The following is a 24,813-nucleotide window of genomic DNA, read 5'->3' as shown; positions in this document are numbered from 1 at the left end:
GTTTGTAAAGGTCTCAGGCAGCCCTTAATTGGACTCAGGTGTCCCTAACTGACCTGAGATTACCCCTTTTCACATTAAAGGGAAAGCTTTATTCTAGGGCTAACATACTGCCTTCCACCACTCTCTTGCAGCTGTCCAGCCTGACTTTGTCACACAGGATGCTTATTTAAGTGTATAAATATGAATCTGGCCATCTACCTTTGAAAGGTAGACATTTGGGCCTCTTTCCAATTTTGACATTTTGGCCAAAGTGTTTCTGTGATTGTTTTGTTTTTACTGTTTCATTGGTGTAGCAGGGTGCTGGTGCAGAGGCACCTAATTAGCCCCTGCTCAGCCAGCCCCAATCAGGGGAAATAGATTGGGGCTGGGGAGAAGTCTGGTGCCTGGCCTTTAGAACTGGCTGCACCTGTGGGCCTGAGGGCTATAAAGGCAGGCTGGCTGGCCGCCAGAAGGAAGGGGGGGGGACGGCCAGGGGGAGGACAATCTCAGGGCAGGCTCTGGGTGGAAGTAGAGATTGTAAGGCCAGCAAACTGTATATAGTATGTCACTGGTAGTGGGAGAAGTCTGTAAATAAAGCCATGGGTGCTGCAGAAGGAAAAGCTTCTCTGTGTTTTATTGGGGCAGCCAGTAGGCCCCAGGAAGAAGGCCAGGCAGAGGACTTGTTATAAGTGGTATGGCTGGATGATGTCCCCATATAGGGAATTTATGGGAGGGGTAAGTGAAGGAGCGAGGTAGTTTTGAACATACTCATTAGGATGACTCTTAGTAGGGGGGATTGGAAAAGTGGCTTCATTTTAGGATCCTTTGAAATCTTCCCATGGCCCCTACTGAGAATTACCTACATTGACTGGGTGTAACAGATTCTTCCTGCATAACTGTGGTAGGGTAATGGCAGGTCACTTCTGAATAAATCCAGCACTTTTGATTATTCTATTGAATGTCACTGTAACCCTGCATTTAATATTAAAGCCTTCTTGAATAATATCTGTGGTCCTATTTTGGGACAACTGGGTATTCAGTGACCTCTCAACTTGATGGAGTTTGAAGAAATTGTAAATTATGGTTCTGCTGGTGTACAGATGACCAAGTTCTATAATAATTTCAAGGTTCTCTGAGCTGGTACTGACATTGTTCTTGAAGTCCTCATAGACTGGGGTCCTTGAGGATTTCACATTGGGCTAGATCTTGACTTCCTGACTGAACAGTTCCTTCCCAGTCTTAAACATCTGTTATGAGGGAAAGGTAATTGAGAAGGCAATGACTTAATTTCCAGGAACACCAATGACATATGGTAGGTTCTGGTCTGAATTCAGCTTCCTTCGGAGTTGTCAGGGTTATGAATGATCTTCTGCTGGCTTTAGATTGTGGTCAGTTGGTCTATCAGACCATCCTGGGCCGCCCAGCAGCTTCTGATACAATCATGGGATTGCTGCTTTTGCAACAAATGGATGTTTCTCTTGCATCTGGAACTACCAATTCCCTGTACTAAGAATTACTAAAGTTTCTTCCCTTAAAAAATGGACCCTAAAGATTGGAAGTATTTCAATGGTGAATGAACTTATTCCTGTGTATAACTTGCAAAACACTTTAGTATCCTTTTGGATCAGGATTCTTATGTAATATAAGATATTAGTATCAGTAATTACAGGAGTACACACAGTAACCACATAAAAACTTGGGGCTTTATTAAACCCAGGTGTAATCAGAGCAACTTAAGTGACCCCTTGCCTACAGCTGAATTTGGACATTTATGCCTATGCTTAAAATAATTCTGTGTAATCATTCTAGTTAGCACAGTATATAAAACATTTCATTTGTTTGAAAAACAAAAAGGATTTTAAAATCTGAATTATTTAGATTTCATTGCTTGAACTTTGATTGAAAAATGTCTTTACTTGCTAAAATATCAGCAATGCTGTATATAACTGGGGGAAAAAAACCATTTTGAACTACATCAAAAATAATATTGTACACAGTCTCACATAATACAGAATGTAGAATTCCAGAATTTGCATCATTTGGCAAACTCACTATAAAAACAAACTTGACACCAGCATTCCCATTTTAGAAAATATTTTGTCTAGTTGTATTACCAGAGATCTTTGTTTGAGATCTTTGCGTAAGGTCAAAGAGGCCGTTGTATTGCTCTATTCAGAAAAGCGTAAATAATCTAACAAGACATAGAAGATTGACAAGACTTGAAGGTGTCTACCTCAGTCTTTGCCAGTTTTTCCCAAATTGAATGCAGATGTGCGTAGGGGAAAGCTAATGATGACAGGAGAGATATCCAAAGGAATCCGAAAAAACATTACACTTCCAGTGATAATATTTTTGATTCAGGTGATATCAAATCTCTATCTTCAAATCTTTCAGCCTCCAAGGAACAAGCAGAACAAAATTACTTACAACTATATGAACAGAAAAAAAATACCTCTGTCCAAAGTTTCAGTTTAGGAAATTGAGTTTATTAAGGCTATTCTCACTATTTTAATCTCATTAGGGTGGAGGTCCTTTAACCCATCCTGTTAATCTCTTAGTTTCCCTGGAGCTTTTCCATTCAATGGACCACTGACATTTAAAAAATGTCATTTACTTCCTGTGCCCCACAGACTATTCACAGCTAGATGTTACATACTTACAAGAAGCTGTACTGATTTGAAAATCTCAGCCCTCATCTTTAATGCTAGGATCCATGAGAATGGCATGAGCATCCTAGTTCCAGTGATGCCTTATCTTGATCCAAGATGTCTGACTATGCAACTTGCATGGCCTCTTTGCTCAAAGAGCACCATTTATACTGTCTGTGGCTGAACCTCGTTGTTAAAACTAAGGGATTCTGGGTACCACATTATAGAACATGGTGTGCCATATTTGTCCAGTGGGCTGCACCATTCATTAGTGTGGAAAATTTGAGCTAAAATTTATGTTTTGCATTTATCAAAAGCATTGGAGAGTCCAACTAAAGTTAAAAATGGCAGCATCTGGAGTAAACTCATGTAAAGCAAAAAATGGTAGTCAACATTGCACATAAACCCAATGTAGCTGGCCTTCTCTATCTTTGCTTATAGTTAAGGCTGGACTTCTGTTCCTGTCTCTGTTGCCACACTTCCATTACAGTAAGGACAGGAAGAGAAAACCAGCTGTGACCCCCCAAACAGGAAGAGGAAAAGGCTAGACCAGTGTTTTTTTTTCCTAACATGAATCCTAGATCTTGTTGCATTGTTGTATTTTATGCTTCATAAAGGCTGCTGCACTGTGAGAGAGCAGACAGTCTATTGGGCAGCAATTGCTGGGGGGAGCATGGAGTGGATATGAATGCAGCAACAGTGGTCTATAGATCTATGTGAATCAAATCAGCCTGTAGCCCTTTGGATATGCCCTTATCACAACTTGTAGCTCTAGGTTTAGAGGAATAATTCACCTTTAAAGAGGGAAATCCAGGCCTATAGTTCTGTGACCTCAGCTTCACTGGCAAAAATCCCAACATGAGGTTGACTGAATCCAGTCTTGAGGAAGAGAACTTCCCAACCATTAAGTGATTGTATCCTTGTGGAGGAAGACAAAATCTTTCTAATTACTGACTGTCCCTGCCTTAATGGTGGAAAAAAACCATTGTTTAAATTAGTGAATTCTACATCAGGATGTAAAGTCAGTGGCTTTACCGTAAATACTATTGTTGCAGTGAAAGGCCATTTGTGATAGAGAATTTTGCCATATCTATGTTCTACATGAAGTTGACTAAATTAGCTTCATTTAATTCAGCTGAAGCCAATAGAATTACTTGACCCACTAAATTGTTAAATCATTTGGATGCCAAAATTATACAGTACAACTGATGCTAGGGGAAAAGATATTTACCTTTAGGAAGAAAAGTCATTGCAGTTAGCTCCAACCCTTGGGACTGAGCTTTTCAATTCAGCTAGAACGGTCTCTAACACGATTTGTCTAACTTGTGCAGACAAAGTCAAACTGTGTCATCTTGGGAATCAAGAGTTTTACCTGGTCTAAAGCATGACTTTAAAGCAGACTTTTCAATGGTTTGGCACCGTCCGCATTGGTCGACCAATAATAGCTCAACAGGAAAAAAAAAATATATATATATATACATATACATACACACACCCCCCCCCCTCCCCAGTACCTGAGAGGGAAGAGAAAATCTACCTATAACGGGTCCCTCCATGCACAGATTCTTAATCTTCTGGACCTATTAATAATTTATCCTGCAATAATAGACTTGTAATTTTTAATTAACTGCTTTGATTCCTAGACTCCGATCTAATTTTATTTTATCTCAATTAGTTTTTAACCTGCATATTGGCCAGCATTTTCAAACTGGGTGCCAAAAGCTGGGCACCAAATCCACATTTAGTGAGGGGTGGATGGATGGCCCAGCAGTTAGGGCATTAGCCTGGGACTTGCAGATCTGGCTTCTATTCCTTGCTCTGCTAGACACTTCCTATGAGATCCCATAGGTTATACCCATTTTACAGATGGGGAACTGAGACATAGAGAGATCAAGGGACAGATTTTTAATGGTATTTAGGGACCTAGCTCACATTAAAATCAATGTGAATGAGGCTCCGAAATAGCTTTAAAAACCTGTGTGTCTCTCTGTGCCTCAGTTCCCCATCTGTAAAATGGGTAGAATGGTACCTCCCTACCTCACAATGGTGTTGTAAGGATAATAATATTAAAGACTGTGTAGCACTGAGATGCTGTGCGAATGGGGGACATATACGTTTCTTAAATAGATAGATGTTCAAAGAATTAACCTAGTTCTGTTCCCTCTGAAGTCACAGGAGCACTAAGATGTGCAAACCAAGATTGGAGGCTACATTGTGCTAGGCACTGCATGAACACCTATATTGAGACAGTCCCTGCCATCAAGAGCTTATACTCCTAATAAACAAAGGCTTGGAGGGGAAATGATTTACCCAAGGTCATCCAGCCGTTAGTAGAAGAGACAGGCATAGAACTCAGTTCTTCTCACTCTGGTGTGGTGACGACGCAGGAAAGGAAACAGAACGCCAGGTCTGTGGTAGCTAGAGAGCTTTACAAGCCTCTTGCAAAAAGCCTCTCAGGAAAACTTTTCCTGGGGTTTTTATTTCTCTCCTTGCTTTGTTTACAACTCTTCTTAGTGGTTACATTCCTGCGCATAAAAAGGCCAGGCAGTATACATGCACATAAGATAACGAACCATCTCTTGAGCGCGTGAACACCAGCTGCGAGGAAACAATCAAATCAGCCAAATAAGTTTCCCAAACACAAACGCTGGATTGAAGGTCACTCCTGCCTCGTAGCCATCGGAGCAGTTTGCCACGCCCGTGGGCTGGCGATTCGGGAGCTATGCATCCCTACACTCTGGACCCAGGCTAATAATCCACTAGACCACACTACCTCACACATAATAATTTAGCAAGGAATTTTTCAAAATTAACTTTCCACACACACAAATCATTTTGGCCATTTTTGAGTTAAACTGTATCTATTGTTCACAAAAGTGGGATATTCAGAAAGTTGAGTCCTCTATGTCAGTAAGAAATAGTGATGATGAATAGCCTTGCATTTTGCAATGCTGATGCTGGGTCTCTGTCCACCTCTTCATAAGAAAAGAAGTATTAATAGTGTTGAATAAAGAAATATCACTCAGACCAGATTGTGCTTTCCTGGAGTTATATCCTTGCTGCCTGACGGACAGAAGGATATCTATTCCAATAGTCTTCCTTTCCCTTCTGTATATTATCCTTTGCTGAAATGGCTGCTCAGTCCAACAGAAATTAAACATATAAATCTCTGTGCTCAGTGTGAAAAATCTTACCTTTTTTAGTACTACAATACACTAGATTTTTTTCAGTGACAGCTTTAGTTGTAAAGATGCTTAAATATCTCCAAAGGACCATATAAAGGGGAAACATTACTGCAGAGCTATGAGACAGCATGACAAAAATGCTTAGGCTCGCTCACCAGGAGTCAAAATGATGAGCATTGCAGACACTACGTTAATGGATTGGGAGACTTTGTTTTGTAATTTATCTACACGAAGACGTTCAACTCTAATACATTCATTTATTTTCATTTTGCTGGTTACGATAAGAACCCTAAAGGGACATCATAGCACTGCACAGAATGGCGTAATATGACAGCAACCAACAAAACATCTGGAAAATGTACTTTTAATATGACAAGTACACTCTGTTTAGTAAATACTCTTGCTATTCTCCTCTGTGCTGCTGATGTTCCAATGAAATGTTTATCTATGTCCAAAAGTATGCTAGTTGCTTCAAATCAATGGAACATCATAATACACCTAGTAAGAGAACTTCTGGCAATCCAGAAGGGACATTCTAGGAGACATATCTGTCTGGTATGCTCAGCAGCAATTTTTGGTGAAGTAGGATTCTTGCCGGGAGTCATTAACATTTCCTCCATTTATTATTATTAATTATTATTAGTATTGGTAGTAATAGTAGTAGTATTGTAGCACCCAGGAGTTCCAGTTTGTTGATATATTTCTGGTGTTGAGATGACCAATTTGAAGAAATTATTTTAAGTGTTTTTCAGATGCCAACTTTGCTACTGCTGACATCCATATCCTCAACCATAACCACCAAACTAAACTACAGCATGCTCTACATGAGACAACATATTAAAACAATTAGGAAACTAAAGCTGGTGCTCAAAGTAGCAGCCTGCTTGGTCAGAAGTGTGTTTCATTCTGAGCATATGACACCAGTACTTCATGTGTTCCATCTTTGTTGCCTAGCAATTGGTTTCCAAATGGAATTTAAAGGTTATTAGGATTTTACCTATACAGTCGTAGCTGGCTTGGGACTTGTATGCTTGAAACAGTATCCATCCCCCCATGTGATACTGCTGAAGATGAGTTCAGCACTGTGACTGGGTCCTTTTGGTGCAACAGAGAGGGTGCTGGTGGCAGAGGGCCTTTGACTTTGGAATTCATTCCCTACTTTGGTCTGACATAGTCCTAATCTGTTGACCTGAAGGTCCAGTGTGAAATTCATCTGTTTTCTTTAGGCTTTGGTGCAGTGAGTTGATGGCTGGGAATTTGAAGATGTGATATTTTTCACTCTTCAATGTTCTACTTATTTATTTTTACTGGGACTACAGGGTAGGAGTAGGCTAATGAAATTGATTTTATTTTTAAACATTTTGTAGGGTTTAAAATGTTATGGCAAAAGTACTTGGAACCTGGGACAGTCATTTTAAAAACATAAATATACATCAAAGTAAATAAATTAGGCCAAATCTTTCAATCCGGAGTGTCTTACATTGATCCCCAAATCCAGCCTTATGCACCTAAATAAAATTGATTTGATTTGAAGGGGTCACCTCTAGGGGTGAGATGATAGTGTACCTTCCATACTGGCTCAATCTTTAACCCTCCCATCTGTAGAGAACAACAATAAAAGTGCCAGCTAGAATGGTAGCATTTGTAATGTGCATACTTCTTCACTGATAAGTCAATAGAGATCACCCATTGAATGGCTGACATTTAATATTCAAACCTGGATTCAGACTGGTAATTTAGAGTTAAAAGACATCATATTTCAAAACCAAACTCCAAACAATCTAGACTGCCAATATGTTATAGTGTGCCTAAAATTTTTTTAAAAATCCATTATTTTTCAGTCTTTTTACAACCTCTCAGCATAGTGAATTCATGTTGAAGAGATTGTTGGTCTGAATGAATGGGGTTGTGGGTCTATGGCCTGTGATATACAGGAAGTCAGACTAGATAATCACAGTGGTCCCTTCTGACCTTGGAATCTATGAGCACATTCCATTTACAGAAGGGATCCATCAAGGTTTTTAACTAAATCAGAAACTGAGAAGTGTCTGCATGCTTTTCTCCCTCACTTTCACTCTCCAATCTGTTATTTCAATACTTTCTTCTAAACTTTATATCCCCTCTCTTTTCCCTTCTACCCTGTCTCTACCCTAGCTGGAAGTTGAAGTTAGACAAAGTGAGACTGGAAATAAGGCAAACATTTTTAATAGTGAGAGTAAATAATCATTAGAACAACTTACCAAGGATCATGGTGGATTGTCCATCACTGACGATTTTAAAATCAAAATTAGATGTTTTTACTAAAAGATCTGCTCCAGGAATTATTTTGGAGAAGTTCTATGGCCTGTGCAAAACAGGAGGTTAAACGAGATGATCACAATGGTCCCTTCTGGCCTTAGACTCTATGAATTTTGTAGGAGTTATTGCTTCAGCATTTGCTATTGCTTCTTATTTGAGTATTTGTTAGTACATGTGTGCGTCAAGGCACTCTGATACACCAAGAACTCTCATATTCGCAGTCTGCTCTTCATGCCTACGCCTGCTAGGATTGCACGTAGTTAGAATCATAGAATCATAGAATATCAGGGTTGGAAGGGACCTCAAGAAGTCATCTAGTCCAACCCCCTGCTCAAAGCAGGACCAATTCCCAACTAAATCATCCCAGCCAGGGCTTTGTCAAGCCGGGCCTTAAAAACCTCCAAGGAAGGAGACTCCACCACCTCCCTAGGTAACGCATTCCAGTGTTTCACCACCCTCCTAGTGAAATAGTTTTTCCTAATATCCAACCTGGACCTCCCCCACTGCAACATGAGACCATTGCTCCTTGTTCTGTCATCTGCCACCACTGAGAACAGCCGAGCTCCATCCTCTTTGGAACCCCCCTTCAGGTAGTTGAAGGCTGCTATCAAATCCCCCCTCATTCTTCTCTTCTGGAGACTAAACAATCCCAGTTCCCTCAGCCTCTCCTCATAAGTCATGTGCTCCAGACCCCGAATCATTTTTGTTGCCCTCCATTGGACTCTTTCCAATTTTTCCACGTCCTTCTTGTAGTGTGGGGCCCAAAACTGGACACAGTATTCCAGATGAGGCCTCACCAATGTCGAATAAAGAGGAACGATCACGTTCCTCGATCTGCTGGCAATGCCCCTACTTATACAGCCCAAAATGCCGTTAGCCTTCTTGGCAACAAGAGCACACTGTTGACTCATATCCAGCTTCTCGTCCACTGTGACCCCTAGGTCCTTTTCTGCAGAACTGCTACCTAGCCATTTGGTCACTAGTCTGTAGCAGTGCATGGGATTCTTTCGTCCTAAGTGCAGGACTCTGCACTTGTCCTTGTTGAACCTCATCAGGTTTTTTTTGGCCCAATCCTCTAATTTGTCTAGGTCCCTCTGTATCCGATCCCTACCCTCTAGTGTATCTACCACTCCTCCTAGTTTAGTGGCATCTGCAAACTTGCTGAGAGTGCAGTCCACACCATCCTCCAGATCATTAATAAAGATATTAAACAAAACCGGCCCCAGGACCGACCCTGGGGGCACTCCGCTTGAAACCGGCTGCCAACTAGACATGGAGCCATTGATCACTACCCGTTGAGCCCGACGATCTAGCCAGCTTTCTATCCACCTTACAGTCCATTCATCCAGCCCATACTTCTTTAACTTGGCGGCAAGAATACTGTGGGAGACCGTATCAAAAGCTTTGCTAAAGTCAAGGAATAACACATCCACTGCTTTCCCCTCATCCACAGAGCCAGTTATCTCATCTTAGAAGGCAATTAGGTTAGTCAGGCACGACTTCCCCTTCGTGAATCCATGCTGACTGTTCCTGATCACTTTCCTCTCCTCTAAGTGTTTCATAATTGATTCCTTGAGGACCTGCTCCATGATTTTTCCAGGGACTGAGGTGAGGCTGACTGGCCTGTAGTTCCCCGGATCCTCCTTCTTCCCTTTTTTAAAGATGGGCACTACATTAGCCTTTTTCCAGTCATCTGGGATCTCCCCCGATCGCCATGAGTTTTAAAAAATAATGGCTAATGGCTCTGCAATCTCACCCGCCAACTCCTTTAGCACCCTTGGATGCAGCGCATCCGGCCCCATGGACTTGTGCACGTCCAGTTTTTCTAAATAGTCCCAAACCACTTCTTTCTCCACAGAGAGCTGGTCACCTTCTCCCCATACTGTACTGCCCAGTGCAGCAATCTGGGAGCTGACCTTGTTCGTGAAGACAGAGGCAAAAAAATCGTTGAGTACTTTAGCTTTTTCCACATCCTCGGTCACTAGGTTGCCTCCCTCATTCAGTAAGGGGCTCACACTTTCCTTGATTTTCTTCTTGTTGCTAACATACCTGAAGAAACCCTTCTTGTTACTCTTAACATCTCTTGCTAACTGCAACTCCAAGTGTGATTTGGCCTTCCTGATTTCACTCCTGCATGCCTGAGCAATATTTTTATACTCCTCTCTGGTCATTTGTCCAATCTTCCAGTTCTTGTAAGCTTCTTTTTTGCGTTTAAGATCAGCAAGGATTTCACTGTTTAGCCAGGCTGGTCGCCTGCCATATTTACTATTCTTTCTACACATCGTGATGGTTTGTTCCTGCAACCGCAATAAGGATTCTTTAAAATACAGCCAACTCTCCTGGACCCCTTTGCCCTTCATGTTATTCTCCCAGGGGATCCTGCCCATCTGTTCCCCAAGGGAGTCAAAGTCTGCTTTTCTGAAGTCCAGGATCTGTATTTTGCTGCTCTCCTTTCTTCCTTGTGTCAGGATCCTGAACTCGACCATCTCATGGTCACTGCCTCCCAGGTTCCCATCCACTTTTGCTTCCCCTACTAATTCTTCCCTGTTTGTGAGCAGCAGGTCAAGAAAAGCTCTGCCCCTAGTTGGTGCCTCCAGCACTTGCACCAGGAAATTGTCCCCTACACTTTCCAAAAAACTTCCTGGATTGTCTGTGCACCGCTGTATTGCTCTCCCAGCAGATATCAGGGTGATTAGAGTCTCCCATGAGAACCAGGGCCTGCGATCTAGCAACTTCTGCTAGTTGCCAGAAGAAAGCCTCGTCCACCTCATCCCCCTGGTCTGGTGGTCTATAGAAGACACCAACCACGACATCACCCTTGTTGCTCACACTTCTCAACTTTATCCAGAGACTCTCTTGTTTTTCTGCAGTTTCATACCGGAGCTCTGAGCAGTCATACTCCTCTCTTACATACAACGCAACTCCCCCACCTTTTCTGCCCTGCCTGTCCTTCCTGAACAGTTTATATCCATCCATGACAGTACTCCAGTCATGTGAGTTATCCCACCAAGTCTCTGTTATTCCAATCACATCATAGTTCCCTGACTGTGCCAGGACTTCCAGTTCTCCCTGCTTGTTTCCCAGGCTTCTTGCATTTGTGTATAGGCACTTAAGATAACTCATCGATTGTCCCTCTTTCTCAGCATGAGACAGGAGTCCTCCCCTCTTGCGCTCTCCTGCTTGTGCTTCCTCCCAGGATCCCATTTCCCCACTTACCTCAGGGTCTACTTTTTGTGTGTCTACTTTTACATGAGCATTTACTGTGAATGCCCATTAGACATGCATGGAAATAAAGGAAATCTCACAAGCAAACCTGTTCTTAAGAGATTTGCAGCCCAATTTTACAAATGTCAGAGGTGTTGATATTTTATAATGTTTGCTAATACATCATGTTTGTACAGCATCTAGCACAGTGGGGCTCTACTTCATTGTAGCCTTTAGCCACAATATAAATGTTAAGTAATAATGATACCAATCTAAAATGTGATTGCTTTACAAAATTAATCCTTCGAACTTCTTGATAGGTTGGGCCAGATTCTCAACTTGTGTAAATCATTGACAATTTACACTGAGTATCTGTCCTGTTATATTCAAACAAGGAGATGAGTTACTTATCAGTAATATACACAAATATGCACTTTATTTACATAGGGGAGAAAATTAAATGGAACAAATTATCCAATATCATACACACAGAATATGCCGGTGTTCAAAATTTCTTGTTTCGTCATCCATATGAATATTTTGTGGGTACAATTTAGGCACCAGTGTTGGACAATTTGGGCATACATAATAACACTATTAGAATAATAATAATAATACACCTTATCCTTACATAACACCTTTAATTGCAAAGTGCATCAACAAAAGCCAGATATGTGAGTCTTACAACATGTCTGTGAAGGACTATTGTACATACGGCACAGAGAAATTAAATGACTTTGTGTAGACCACACACACAGCTTTCCTGATAGAGCCTAAAAGTCTTGGCTTCCAGTCCCATGAATTGACCATTGGATCACACTTCCTGGCTACAAATTCATGTAGTGAAATACTGCAAACTAGTGCACTAGCAAACTCAGTAAGTGATAATGTATGGTGTATAAACTAATGTTGAGTCCTCTTTTGAAAGTGTTTCCGTTCCCCATGTCCTGTGAATATTCCACATCTTGTTTATGACATCACAAAATACTTTGAGGGGCCTTGTCTTACAGAGTGCCCCAAATTTCCTACTCCTGGCAACTCGTTCAGCCTGAAACTGAATGTGCTCCAATCCCTAGCCCCCTAATATCTGACTGCTGGCTGCTAGCCACTGGCTGCTGCTGCTGTTACATTCTTCATGGCCTCAGTATTGTGCCCTCAGCTTTGCTGTATGAGTGGCTGAACCATTCTGTGCCTAAATAATTCCAATGTATATACTATTAAATCTGAAACAGATGGTTCCCTGGCCCTCTCTCACTCTTAGTCATGCTGTTTCTGTAGTTTCTCAGAGGCAGACATTCAGGTAACTGACCTATTTGTTAGTTATAAGCTTTGTTGATCCTTGCTTTGGAACTTGTAGGTGTAAGAGAGAGGGAGAGAGAAAGCCAGAGCAAAAGAGTGAGCGAGAAGGAGCAGGGCTTTGAGTGTCTGGTGCACTCCACAATGAATGAACTAAACACTTCTTTTATGCTGCTGCTTGCATGCTCTGTAAGCCCACTAGCATAGCTCAGTGAGAAACTACTCTTTAAAGATATTCCCATGGACTATTCTGAGCACTCACTTTGTATGTTGTCTGAGTTACCAGGTCACTACCTTATACCCAGTCATTGCCTATATAAATTGTATTGCTTGTTACTTGAATACTGTTGTTTTAAAACAAAACATATATACCTCCCATTATCACCATAAAATAGTATTAGGAAATCAAGATGAATTTAATCAAATGGGGGGGGGGGGGAACTGTAAGAGAAAAGGTAGGCAGTACTGATAAAAAAAGAAGTTTGTCTTTTGCTTCTTTGTTGTATAGCAGCTGTGGGTATGACACAATATCTTAACCACCTACATTAAAAAGATGCCACCCAATCATTGTGTGTTCTGTGCAAAACTCCTCCCCTCCCATTTTGGCTAGGAAGAGACTTAGAGACTGCCCTTTCTGGATCATACAGACTGTAATATATAAAAGCTGTTAGTAGCTCCTGTAGCCAGCAGCTTCAAAACTAGCAGACTTTTGTTTTTTGAGGGTTTGTAATAAGACACAATCCTCATTACAATGGTTCACACTACAGCATAAGAAAGAGCTGTATAAATTGGGATCACAGTATACTGTACTGATTTTTGGTATTACACAGAGGTAAGCCATTCAACTCAATAAGTTTGCTTTGCATGCATTTTTATTACTGTTCATCACATTTTGCTGGAGTAAGATTTGAATATTATTACTAAGATGTCCTATTTTCATGCTTTTTTTATGTTCTTTGCCTGTTAGTTTGTATGTGAGGCATTATCAGAGCCATGAGTGCAAGCAGTAAAAGACATGCCCTGGAATGTATTTTTCATCCCCAGTAAATAAAATTCTGTGAGATTCCTTGCAGTCTGCCCAGTTAGAACAAGGAGTATGGTGTGTAGTACAAATTGATGGTGTGTATTAGTACAGTCATTGTGCAGAAAGTGTATCTGTGATTATGGCAGTCCAGATATGATGGCACTTTATTTGACCTTAGTTTTTAAAAGTTCATATTAAGGTTCACTTTCATACACTGTGTTATGAAGGAATAGCTCTAGATTGCTTTGTATCAGAGATTTAACAAGTTGTGAAAGAAAAAAAACCTTTTGATCTTAGGGGGGAAAAAGGTTCCTTTTTTCTATCAAGCCATAAATTTGTGTATAGAATCACATCTTTTGACACCTTTTCTTCCACAGATCTGCCCTCTGCTCTCCTGTCTTAAAGCTGAGCAACCCTGTGGCCTATCTTCCTCCCTTGGCCCTAAAATGACAGTAATCTCTGCAATCAGTTGTGCCTTCTTATTTTTCATTCTCTTTGAAACAAGTGCAATAGCATTACCCAATTCCACTGACCTATTCCCCTCAAACAAAAATTTCACTGACATTGAAGCAGCTTTGGCAGCTCACTTGGACTCTGCAAAAATCCCCAAAGTCAGGCGGAAGCGGTACATTTCACAGAATGACATGATTGCCATCCTTGATTATCATAATCAAGTCAGAGGCAAAGTCTTTCCACCTGCTTCAAACATGGAGTATATGGTAAGTGGATTTTCGTTTACTTCTGAGGGGAATAACGTTTCATTAGATCTGCTGGAAAATGTAAGAGACTATAAATCAGTGATTTCATTTTCCAGAGCCAAGCCAACATTTTTTAGCTCAGTAGACAAATGATTTGTAACCATTGCATGGCTTTACTATAAAGTTTTTTTTTAACTGAAGTATTATAATGAATAATTAATAAGAGCTAAGAGCCAGATTGTGAACCCTTTACTCACCCTGGTGAACATTTACTCTCACAAGTAGTTCCAATAAAGTCAATGGGATTTGAGTCAGTAGGGTTACTCATGTGAGTCACTGCTCAGAGGGTAAGTAAGGGGTATACAATCTGCTTTTAAATAATTAGCATCTAAACCAAGTGGTTAAGATCCTAATTATTAATAGTTCCATTTCTGAATTACTAGGGAGAACACTAGGTTATAACACTGGTGTATTTAAAAAAAATGCATCCCATGAACATTGCTAGTCTCTTCCACATATATTATTTGCAGAGATTGATTTGTCAGGTGATCATGGTTTTTATTTTGCATGCATATTTTGTATTCATATAATGGTTTTATTTCTCTGTCAGATACAGTACTTGTTTAAAATGTTTCTCTAAACATGTTGGATTTACTCAGAAATCAGTGCGCATGATATCCCTACGTATTTTTTCCCTTTATTGGCTGAAGTTCTTTCTGGGAAATATCTGTTCCTACAGTATGCTAACTGAACACATTAGTTATTTCCTCATTATGATTTAATGCTTTGTCATTGAAATAACTGCTCAGCCAGCGTATTTGTAATATGTGTTTCAACTTTCAATGCATGCATACTTTAGTACTCTAAAATTAAAAATAGGCCAGTTAAGCAGAAGTCCTTTTACTTACCAAGCAAGGAATTCACATTGTTTTTAAAGGGCAATCAAATTTTGTATATGGAGTATAATATTCACTTAAATATTCACACAGGAACATCTCAGATGACAACAGCTGGTTAACAGATTTAAGAAACATGACACCACTAACATGACATGCAGAAAAAGGGGTTGACAAACTCCTCCCCTTTAGTAGCTAATGACTAACAATTTGGACTTCTCTCTGTCACAGATGTTACCTAAATCTGGGTTTGATCATGCAACATGCTGAGTATCTCCCAAGGGCATCTCAGAGAGCTGAGTGTGCACCGAACCTTGCAGCATCAGGGCTTGTGTCTGTGATGGAGATTGAGTTTGAAGTTTGGTTAAGTGGAAAGGTCAAAGGCAGAAAAAAATAAGAAGGTCAAAAGTCAAGCTCAATCAGCCTTTTAATTACTGAATTCTGTGACTGATGGTTTCTATTGATTCTGTATAAATAAACTTCACTGTGATGTCTGGGAGAAGGGCCGTCTAGCCTCCCCCTCCCTTTGCCTTGTGTCTTTTGGAAATGTATGGTGCAATTGACTGCAATGGAACCAGCTGAAATTTGCTTCAAAAGCAATGTCAGGAAAAAAATTCATATCCTCAAGAGTTTTGTAAAAGAATAATTCACAAGACGAAAGTAAAGAAATTGTGAAGAGCAGGAAAGAGGAAGATGACTCCATTCATTTAATTTATTTGCATGAATTAACACCTCCCAGAAACTGCTAGGGCTTCATTACATATTATTGGGCTTTCTGCTGGGCTTCTGTGGTAACCTTTAGACCTGACAGGTTTGACAAAGAACCAAGATCCTGCCATTGGCAGTAGGGCAGAAATTCATGACAAGCTACGTTTTACTCCCTTTCTTGCCCTCCTCACTGTAGAATATCTTGCAATCAGCCATCCAGCAGGTGTATCTGTGCTGCTTTGAGCATCAGCCAGTTCAGTAGCAACCAAGACAAGAACTAGGCCTCCTCTGAAGCACTGCTTCCTGTTTTAATTAGTCAGCAAGGGTCACAATGGCAGTGATGTGTTCCATTGTTTCCTCCTTCAGAGTTCAGAGAACTTGGGCAAAAGGACTAGAGATTACAATTCAGTTAGATCTGCAAGTTGTAGCTCAAGGCACTACCAATAATTCACCTAGCTGTCCCTCACCCAAAAGCATTGTATTGGAGTCTTATGGAAAGCTTGGATTCCATCGTGAGTCCTCCATGTAATTTCTTCATGAAATTTCAGTATGTATAATTTCATCAGTAATGTGCTGCTGGGAACATCAGGTCTCTGTTACATTTATGAAGTTCTGACACTCAATATCCATTCCCCCATATAATATTTGGGACATATTGTCATTGCCAACAGACCAAATGTATCATGCTGAACATTCACAGAATGATGTCATCCTACCCTGAGGTGTCTGCAAAAGGGCACAGCTAGTTGTGAAACTAGTCTTCCTAAATCATTGTCTTAGTCACCTTACAATGAGGAAAAAGCATGTCAGGTGCAGGAGAACTTTGAAGTAGCTGAGGATGCTGTTTCAGTGCATTGAGTAGACATCTTGTTAGGCAAGCTGAAAGAGGATCTTGTCATAGAGTACATTAAAATAGGGATGGGAAAACTGGTTTGGAAAAAAAAAAGAAATATGTTGTCTCGCCTTGTTTTTTTCCCCCACTGTCCATGCAAATCACGTTCTGCTCTTTCCCCCTGATTGCATCCTTTTTTTCCCCTCAGAAATGCCTTATACTCTTACTCCTTTCCACTCCCTTCTATTGATAGAGTTTAGGATTTAGCACAGGAACCTGGACCCCATACTCCAATTCTTTGCCCCTCCCCCCATGCATGCTTGTCTCCTTTAACATCTGCTTCTGACCCCAAGTCTGTTCAGCCTCCCATGCAGTCTCTACATTTAGTAATATTTTGAGCCCATTGGGCATTATGCCATCTCCTGTGCTGAGACACATGTTGTCTTAAATTCTTACGTTTACAGGGCTTCTTTTGGCTATACTACTGATATAAGGAAAGGCCAAGAATGCACAAGATTTGTATATGGTAGACAAATTGCTTATTGCCAGACCTCTTGAGATTCCATGACACATTTAATTTGATAGCCAAATTGATAAGAACAAGGGGATATATTTTTTATTGTTGCCACACATCAGTCTCAGACATATTATAAATGTGAAACACATTCTGGTCTTAACGTTTTTATTTGGATTTTGCATTGGCAAACTGGAGTTCCTCGCACTAAAGGTTTGAGTTATTTGACATTATTATTTGAGACCTGATTTTCCTCTGCTTATATGGGTTTTAAACAAGTGTAACTCCATTGATTTCAAAGGAGTTACTCTTGTTTTACACCAGGGAAAGCAAGAAAAGAATTAGACCTATTGTATTAAGCGATATCTGATGCAGAGTGTTAAAGAGAGAGCTAAGGTGTGTGATGTAATATTTTTTATTGGACCAACTTCTGTTGGTGACAGAGACAAGCTTTCAAGCTCCACAGAGCTGATTTTCAGGTCTATATAGCTCAATAGTTTGTCTCTTTCATCAACAGAAGTTGGTCCAATAAAATATATTTCCTCACCTACCTTGTCTCTCTCATATTCTGGGACCAACATGGCTATAGCAACACCACAAACAGATGATTAAAATCAATTAATCTATTTGGCCCTAGTTTTGATTCTATAGGTAAACATACATTCCTTTGCTTAGGAAAGACCTGTTTAACAACTTTTTCCTACTCAGGGCTGTGTGCATTTGTAACAATATCATACAGGGGGAATTAATAACTTTGCCTAAAATGTTGCTACATGCATTTCACCATGATATTAATGACCAGCAAGTTACTAGTTTTCAACTGATACCTCACCCTGTGTGTATTTAGAAAGCATCTTCAAGTTCACCAAGAGCAGTAATAAGCTCACAAATTCATTTCAGAGAGGCCATAAGCATCCATTAGATGGTCATAACTTCCAAATACTATTAGTTGGATTAAAACTAGAGAGCTAAAGGTGAAAGTCTCTGTATAAACATTCCTAGCCATTCAGTTACTCTTGAAGTACACACTGGGTGGTGGATAGGTCAAATAGATTGAAGCAATTTTGCTTACCATTCCAAGCACATTAAAGAGGCTTATTTGACACCTGAAAGCCTTTCATCATAAAACAACAAAGTGAGTTTACTTGGTTTGTCCTCCAGCACTCTGGCACTGCTGATAAAAATGCCTTGCTGTTTATATACTTTGCCACATTAACATTATGCAACTAGTGCTGCTGCAGGTGTCAAGGTACTAGTTTCTTTTCGATGTTTTGTTTCTTGAGCTGTTTGCCTTTGCTCATGTGCATTGAAATCAACTATTCTGGTAAGAACTGTAGGATAAACTCCTTTAAGAGTCATATATAATGGGTTGGACAGGATCTCTTAGTCCATACAGTCTGCTCCAACCCCTTGCAGAACTGTCTTCTGCATTGAACACATATGGCTTGAACATAGTGATGATGTCTCAGTAACATCTCTTAGCAAATAATTTACCTTGGTATAACCTGTGAAATGTTTTTGGCCAAACACCATGAAATCAGAAAAAGAAATAGGGGCTACATTAGCATTAGAAATTTTTTCCAAATGTCTAACCTAAATATTTCCTTTAGAAGTTGAGATTACTCGTTATATAAATGGTAAGTATTTTCCATGAAAATTTTCAAAGTAAATGGAAGAAATTTTATTCTCTGATTTTTTTTTTTAATGAAAAACCAAGAACCATCAGTTTTTGGTATATCAAAATTCGAAAAGTTTCAGGTTGTTCATATAAAAGGATAATTTTGAAAGAAACAAAATTTCCTTTAACATTTTTGTTCTTGAATAAAATACATTTCTGTCTGAAAATATTTCAGATGAAAGATTTCAACTGACTCTTCCTTCAGGCTCTTGGCAAATTATCAGTATGATCATCAGTTGGATAAAGTTAGATCCCCTTGGTACCTCTTCCTGAGTAAAATCATGCCAAGTAAAATGAGTCTTGGAGTAGGTTAGGAAAACACTGAATATTTTAAGGTTTGTAACTCTTTCACTTGACTTTCCCAAAAGATACACAAATAATAACATATGAAAGGAACTTATTACTATTAAATTTGTCAGCCTACTGCTTTTCTTTCTTTGCTTTTTACTGTTTTAAGGGCTGGTTCTAAAGATAAGAAAAACAGAGAACTGAAAGAAAACTATTTGGCCATTAGTGATGGGCAAACCTGAAACAGTTAGGAGTATAGGTTTGGACTGAATAGGTACCCAAAAATGTAGATATTTATATAAAACTTATCTATACCTCTTGAATCTGCAAACTGGCTTGAAGTCTCATGACAGCAGGCTTTTTGTGAGATTTCTAAGACATCTGATTCTGGTCATGCTGGGAATGAATACCATAGAAGTGACCCTCTTGTAGGGTTGCCAGTTTTGGTTGGACATATTTCTGGAAGTTTCATCACATGACATAATCTTTAATTAAAGATTAATCTTTAATTCCTGGAGACTCCAGGACAATCCTGGAGGGCTGGCAACCCATCCTCCTTGTAGTATTTCAGCATTTCTGCTTACTAGAAGCTCAGAGCTGTGTTATATATTTTAAAATGCTAACCGTCTTTGAAACTCAGAACAATTTCCCTTTGGGTTATTTTATGTGAACCTGTTTGTTCATATTTATTTGCAATAATATCCAAAAGAGAACTACATCTTACAGGTGGCCTTGTGTGATAAATCAGGATTTTTTCTTTGCAAAGTGGACTTTTTGAATTTCTATCTACATTTTCAAATTTGTGCTGCACATATTAAGGCAGGATTTAGACACACACTAGGCACTAATTAGTTACAGTATGCATAGTAACATTTCTAACAGGTGGCAGCTGAGAGCAAAGAAACTATTCTTATTCTTAGAGAGAGTCAGCCTTGAATCTAAATGATCTCACAGCCCAAATAAATATATAAAGCTTGCCAAATCTGTCTATATAAATTCCAATGAGCTCATATGTTTTCATCACACAGTATGTACTGAAAGAATAAGGGAGAAGAGAGGAGGCACTTTCAATCACCCTGCTAAAAAGGCATGCAAGCAGAAGGAATGGTGGTTGTTTTATTAAGCTTAGGGCCAAATACTGGGGGGTCCTACATGTCCACAAAATACCTGAAAACATTTAAAAAGCTACAGGTCCACTGTACAGAGGGGCCAGCAGAGAAGCTGTGCAGGGAAATTCTGCATCTCTCTGCATAATGTGGTAGGTCTCCATAGAGGGTACCAGCATGGCCAGTTGGGATCTGTACACTGAGTGAATCACCTTGGACAAAGCCCTTCATAATGGGACAGCAGCAGGCCACTTTTGCTATTCCTCCCCATGATTACATGTGTAGCTGTACTCTAGCTGTACAGACAACACGTGACAGATTTGCAGTCGCATTGCTTAATGCACCCCAGGAAGGCACTCAGATGCTACAGTGATGAGCATGGTAAAAGAACCTATATAAGAACAAAACAGACAGCCTGGCCAATTGAGGCCAGGATTTCATTCCTCAGTCATCCCATTTCCCCCTCCCATTCCCCATTTTTTTTTTTTTTTTTGTCACAGAGAGGTCTTTTTGCAAAGGATTTTCTCCTTCTCTAGGCTTTAACTTTTTATGAAGAAGTATTTCTGATCTGCACAGCCAGTTGAATAAATAAGAAAAAATGTATGTATTGTGAGAAATAAAATGGGAAGTTCGATGTAAAAATTTAATGGTTTTGATGAACCATCAGTAAAAGTAGGGTCTTACCTGCCATTTTCTCTTTGGGCCATCGTGGTGGTTTGGTTTTTGTTTGTTAACTGAAAAGAAAAATCCATCAGCAGCCATGAATATAAACCGGACCTGTCTGGTTTTAAGATTAAGTTGGATAAGTTTATGGAGGGAATGGTTTAATGATAAAACATAGTAGCCAAGGAAAACCAAGCAATGGTACATGAACAACATAATGGCCAACAAGGGTCAGGCTAGAGACTCTTGCCTATATGCTCGGGGTATTACTGATCGCCATATTTGGGGTCGGGAAGGAATTTTCCTCCAGGGTAGATTGGCTGAGCCTCTGGAGGTTTTTCGCCTTCCTCCGCAGCATGGGGCAGGGATCACTAGCAGGAGGGTCTCAGCCGATTGAAGTCACTAAAACACAGGACTGGGGACTTCAACGGTAGAGTACAGGGAAGGGTCTTGCGGCCTGCAGCATGCAGGGGGTCAGACCAGATGATCATAATGGTCCCTTCTGACCTTAATGTCTATGAGTCTATGAGTCTATAATGTAAATGAGGACACAAATATAAAAGGAATATGCATGTTAATAACCAAGAGGATGTTGCTTATATTTGCATGACAATATGGCTATGTCAACACTTAAATTACTATAGCACCATAGACATTCACTACAGCAACAGGAAGGGTTCTTCTGTTGCTGTAGTTAGTCCATTTCCCCAAGAGTTGGTAAGCTCTTGGAAGAATTCTTCCGTTGACCTAGCACTGTCTATGCTGGGGGTTAGGTCAACTTTACAACATTGCTCAGGGGTGCGGGTTTTTCACAACCCTGAGCAACGTAGCTGGGTCAGCCTAATTTCTTAGGGTACAAATGGCCTCACAATTACTTATCTCCACATTTTATTTGCGATCTGATGCTGTAAGTATGCACGTGCAAGTAAGGTTTCAGGTATGTATACAACTACACATGAAAGACTCTCTACTCCAAAGTTTACATTGAAGTGAAATATTTAAATTGTCAAATTAAAATATATCTCTATTTAGGCAAGTTTATTATCTGTACAAGGAACGATTAAGAGCTCATACCAACATGGGACCAGCATCAAAACAGGGGGAAGTGTGGCTAAACTCTGTACTTTTCCCATAAACCTAAGATCTTCCCAGTATTCCAGAGTAGCTGAATGTGTCTCCTAAAATGATCATCAGCTTAATATTAATGTCATTTAAATCATTATCATTATCTTTCAGAGTTAACATCCCATTAATATGAATTGGCCAGTTAAGGTACCTGTCTCTTAGCAGATTCAGGAAGACAGCACTACACTTACTCATGTTGATAACATTTTATTTGTGATTATAAGGGCTAGAAACTTAAATGTTTTAAATGAAAGCGCAAATTATGCAGAAATATATGGGCGCATGAGAGAAGTGCCGATACTATCACGGAATACCTTGCCTGATTTGTTCCTTTCCACATGATACCCTCTTACCTTTCCAGCACCTCCTGCTGCCCCTGACAACCTTCTCCCCTTTGTAGGAGAGAAGAATTCTGTACCTCCTCTCTTCCCTTTTCACACATCATAGTAAGGGAGCATTGAGATATAAACATTGGGCCTGCTCAAAAATTTTCCATCAAAACTTTTTTTCCAACAGACAAATGGGTTTTCAACTAAAGGAAATTATTTCACTGAAAGTGACTGATTTCCTTGAAAAAAAATTTTTTTTTTGTCAGAAAACCAAAACCAAAATTATTTTATTTATGGATCTTGAGTCTGACTTCTCACAAACTCAGAATTCTGAGGCCCATTTATATATTTGCTGGAATACTTGGTTCCATTCAATCACCAAAATCGGTAATTCTTTCTAAAATATCACTTCTACACAATAGACATAGTTAAAGAGCTGGCTTTAAAAACACCATTTCAACTATAAATAGGTATTATTGGTTTAAGGAACTATTCATTGTCTCAAAAATAGGGAATACTGCCAGAATCAATGCTATTTTACTGTCCTGTAAAAAGCTAAAAGAAGTTTTTCTAACTGCACCTACTGTAGTCCACTTTCAGAGTAAGCCACTAAAAAGAAGATTGTAACGACACTCCTAAGCATAAGAAATATAGTAAACTGTTGACAGACCTTGCTGGTGTATTTGGAATAAAGTAGCAATTTCTTTCCCCGGGGGAAAAAAAAAATCACAACACGTCTTGTAGAATTTAAAAGTCAGATCATAAATCTCAGTGAGTATGGGGCAATATGGGTGGTTAAAATTATGCATCTTCTTTTCTTTGTTTTTCTGACAATGCATTAAAGAGATGTGGTAGAAAATTACTTCATTAGTGAGTGATTGATTTATGGAGTGGCTATGGATTTTTCCTCTGGAACAAGATTATCCAGTGATGGAATTTTGATAATTTTTCATGACAGGGAGGAAACAATCACTTGTGTCAGTAGAAATAGAGTCAAATAAATATACTCTAGTATAACATTTAAAAGCAATATTTGCACATACACACAGAGGTGTGGGATTGCCTGTTTATTTTCTTCAAGTTGAGAGTGGTGTCTTCCATGCATCAGTCTGAGGTTCAAAGTTCTCTACCATTTTTCCCTTTTGACTTGTGTTAGGTTATCAGACTGTGAGGCTGAATGCAGCTGCCTCCAGAACTGGTCAGTACCATTCTAAGCTGCCTAGAGAAGTTGATGGGGAGTGATGTGAAGAGCCCCATGCTTCTTCCAGTGCTATTCAGGGACTGAGGTCTGTATATCAACTCCAGCTCCTCTGGAGCTGTGACTGGGACTAAACCAATGCTCACACATGGGCACTTCTATTGTAGACCCTTCAATCTGCACAGATTTTAAGCTTCCATTAAGTATACATAGAGTGTGTGTGTATTTCTAGCCCTTCTAGTTACAAAAGTCTTCAGGATGTCTTGATGCTGTGTGGTTCATGAGCCACCAGGAATTCCAAAAACAGACAAACTGAAACAACAGTTCTGAAAGGAATTGCTCCATATAGTTTAATGGGATGCTAACTCTGACATCTGACAGTGGCAGTTTAAACATCAGTATGGTTTGCATATTGTATTGCTGAGAGCATTTAAGCTGAAATATTTAGCTGTCCTTGTTAACTCTACCTGACCCCACTTTTCCATGATGACTGAATATAATGAGGGAATACAATCATGGACTTCATTTTGCCCCCACTGAAGTTGCCATTGATATCAATAGGTGCTGAATTAGACCCTCCTTTGAAATGGGAGTAGATTAAGTGCACTCCCAAACTGTTAGTGTGCATCAGCAGGATCCACATGGATAGTTAGTGCATGGGAGGTTAGCACAGGGTAGATTCACACTCCAGCTTGTCAAAAAATAAATATTCACGTAGACAAGCCCTAGATGAATGCTTAACTTTTAATCCAGTGATAAATGCATAATGTGTCATTTCAAGATAGGTTACAGTGGGACCTTAGCCTGCTCTACACTGAAACCAGTAAGTACTCCTCCAAAAAAGCAAACCTAAAAAAAGAGGTGACATTAATTCTATTGAAATTGAGTATTCAGACAGCAGGAACTCAATGAATGCAAAAGAAAACTGCTGTAGTGTATGTACAGAGTGAAAATTGTATGTGGTCTCATCATGCTAATAAAATCTGAGTCATTAAAGTTTGATATATCCCAATAGCATGCTCAGAAAAATGGAGAATGTTGATTTTTAAATTTGTTTTGTTTTAGTCAGTATAATTTAATCTTGACATTGCACATTCATCATCCACAAATGCCCTTAGCAAAGCTTGCATGTTCAAACTGTCCT

General features: G+C 39.7%; 1 protein-coding gene across 1 annotated transcript in view; it reads left to right on the top strand.

Annotated features, from left to right (window-relative positions):
* Positions 1 to 13,292: 13,292 nt before the first annotated feature.
* PI15 (peptidase inhibitor 15) overlaps positions 13,293 to 24,813 on the top strand; it is a 30,226-nt gene continuing 18,705 nt past the window's right edge. The window contains exons 1-2 of the mRNA XM_054019679.1: positions 13,293 to 13,442; positions 14,012 to 14,353. Of these exons, the coding sequence (XP_053875654.1) occupies positions 14,081 to 14,353 (273 nt within the window). The 5' untranslated portion in view covers positions 13,293 to 13,442; positions 14,012 to 14,080. The remainder of the gene's footprint in view (positions 13,443 to 14,011; positions 14,354 to 24,813) is intronic.

This window comes from Malaclemys terrapin, chromosome 2 (genome assembly GCF_027887155.1).
Source record: "Malaclemys terrapin pileata isolate rMalTer1 chromosome 2, rMalTer1.hap1, whole genome shotgun sequence".
Lineage (NCBI taxonomy): Eukaryota > Metazoa > Chordata > Testudines > Emydidae > Malaclemys > Malaclemys terrapin.
This window is presented reverse-complemented; position numbering and strand designations above follow the sequence as displayed.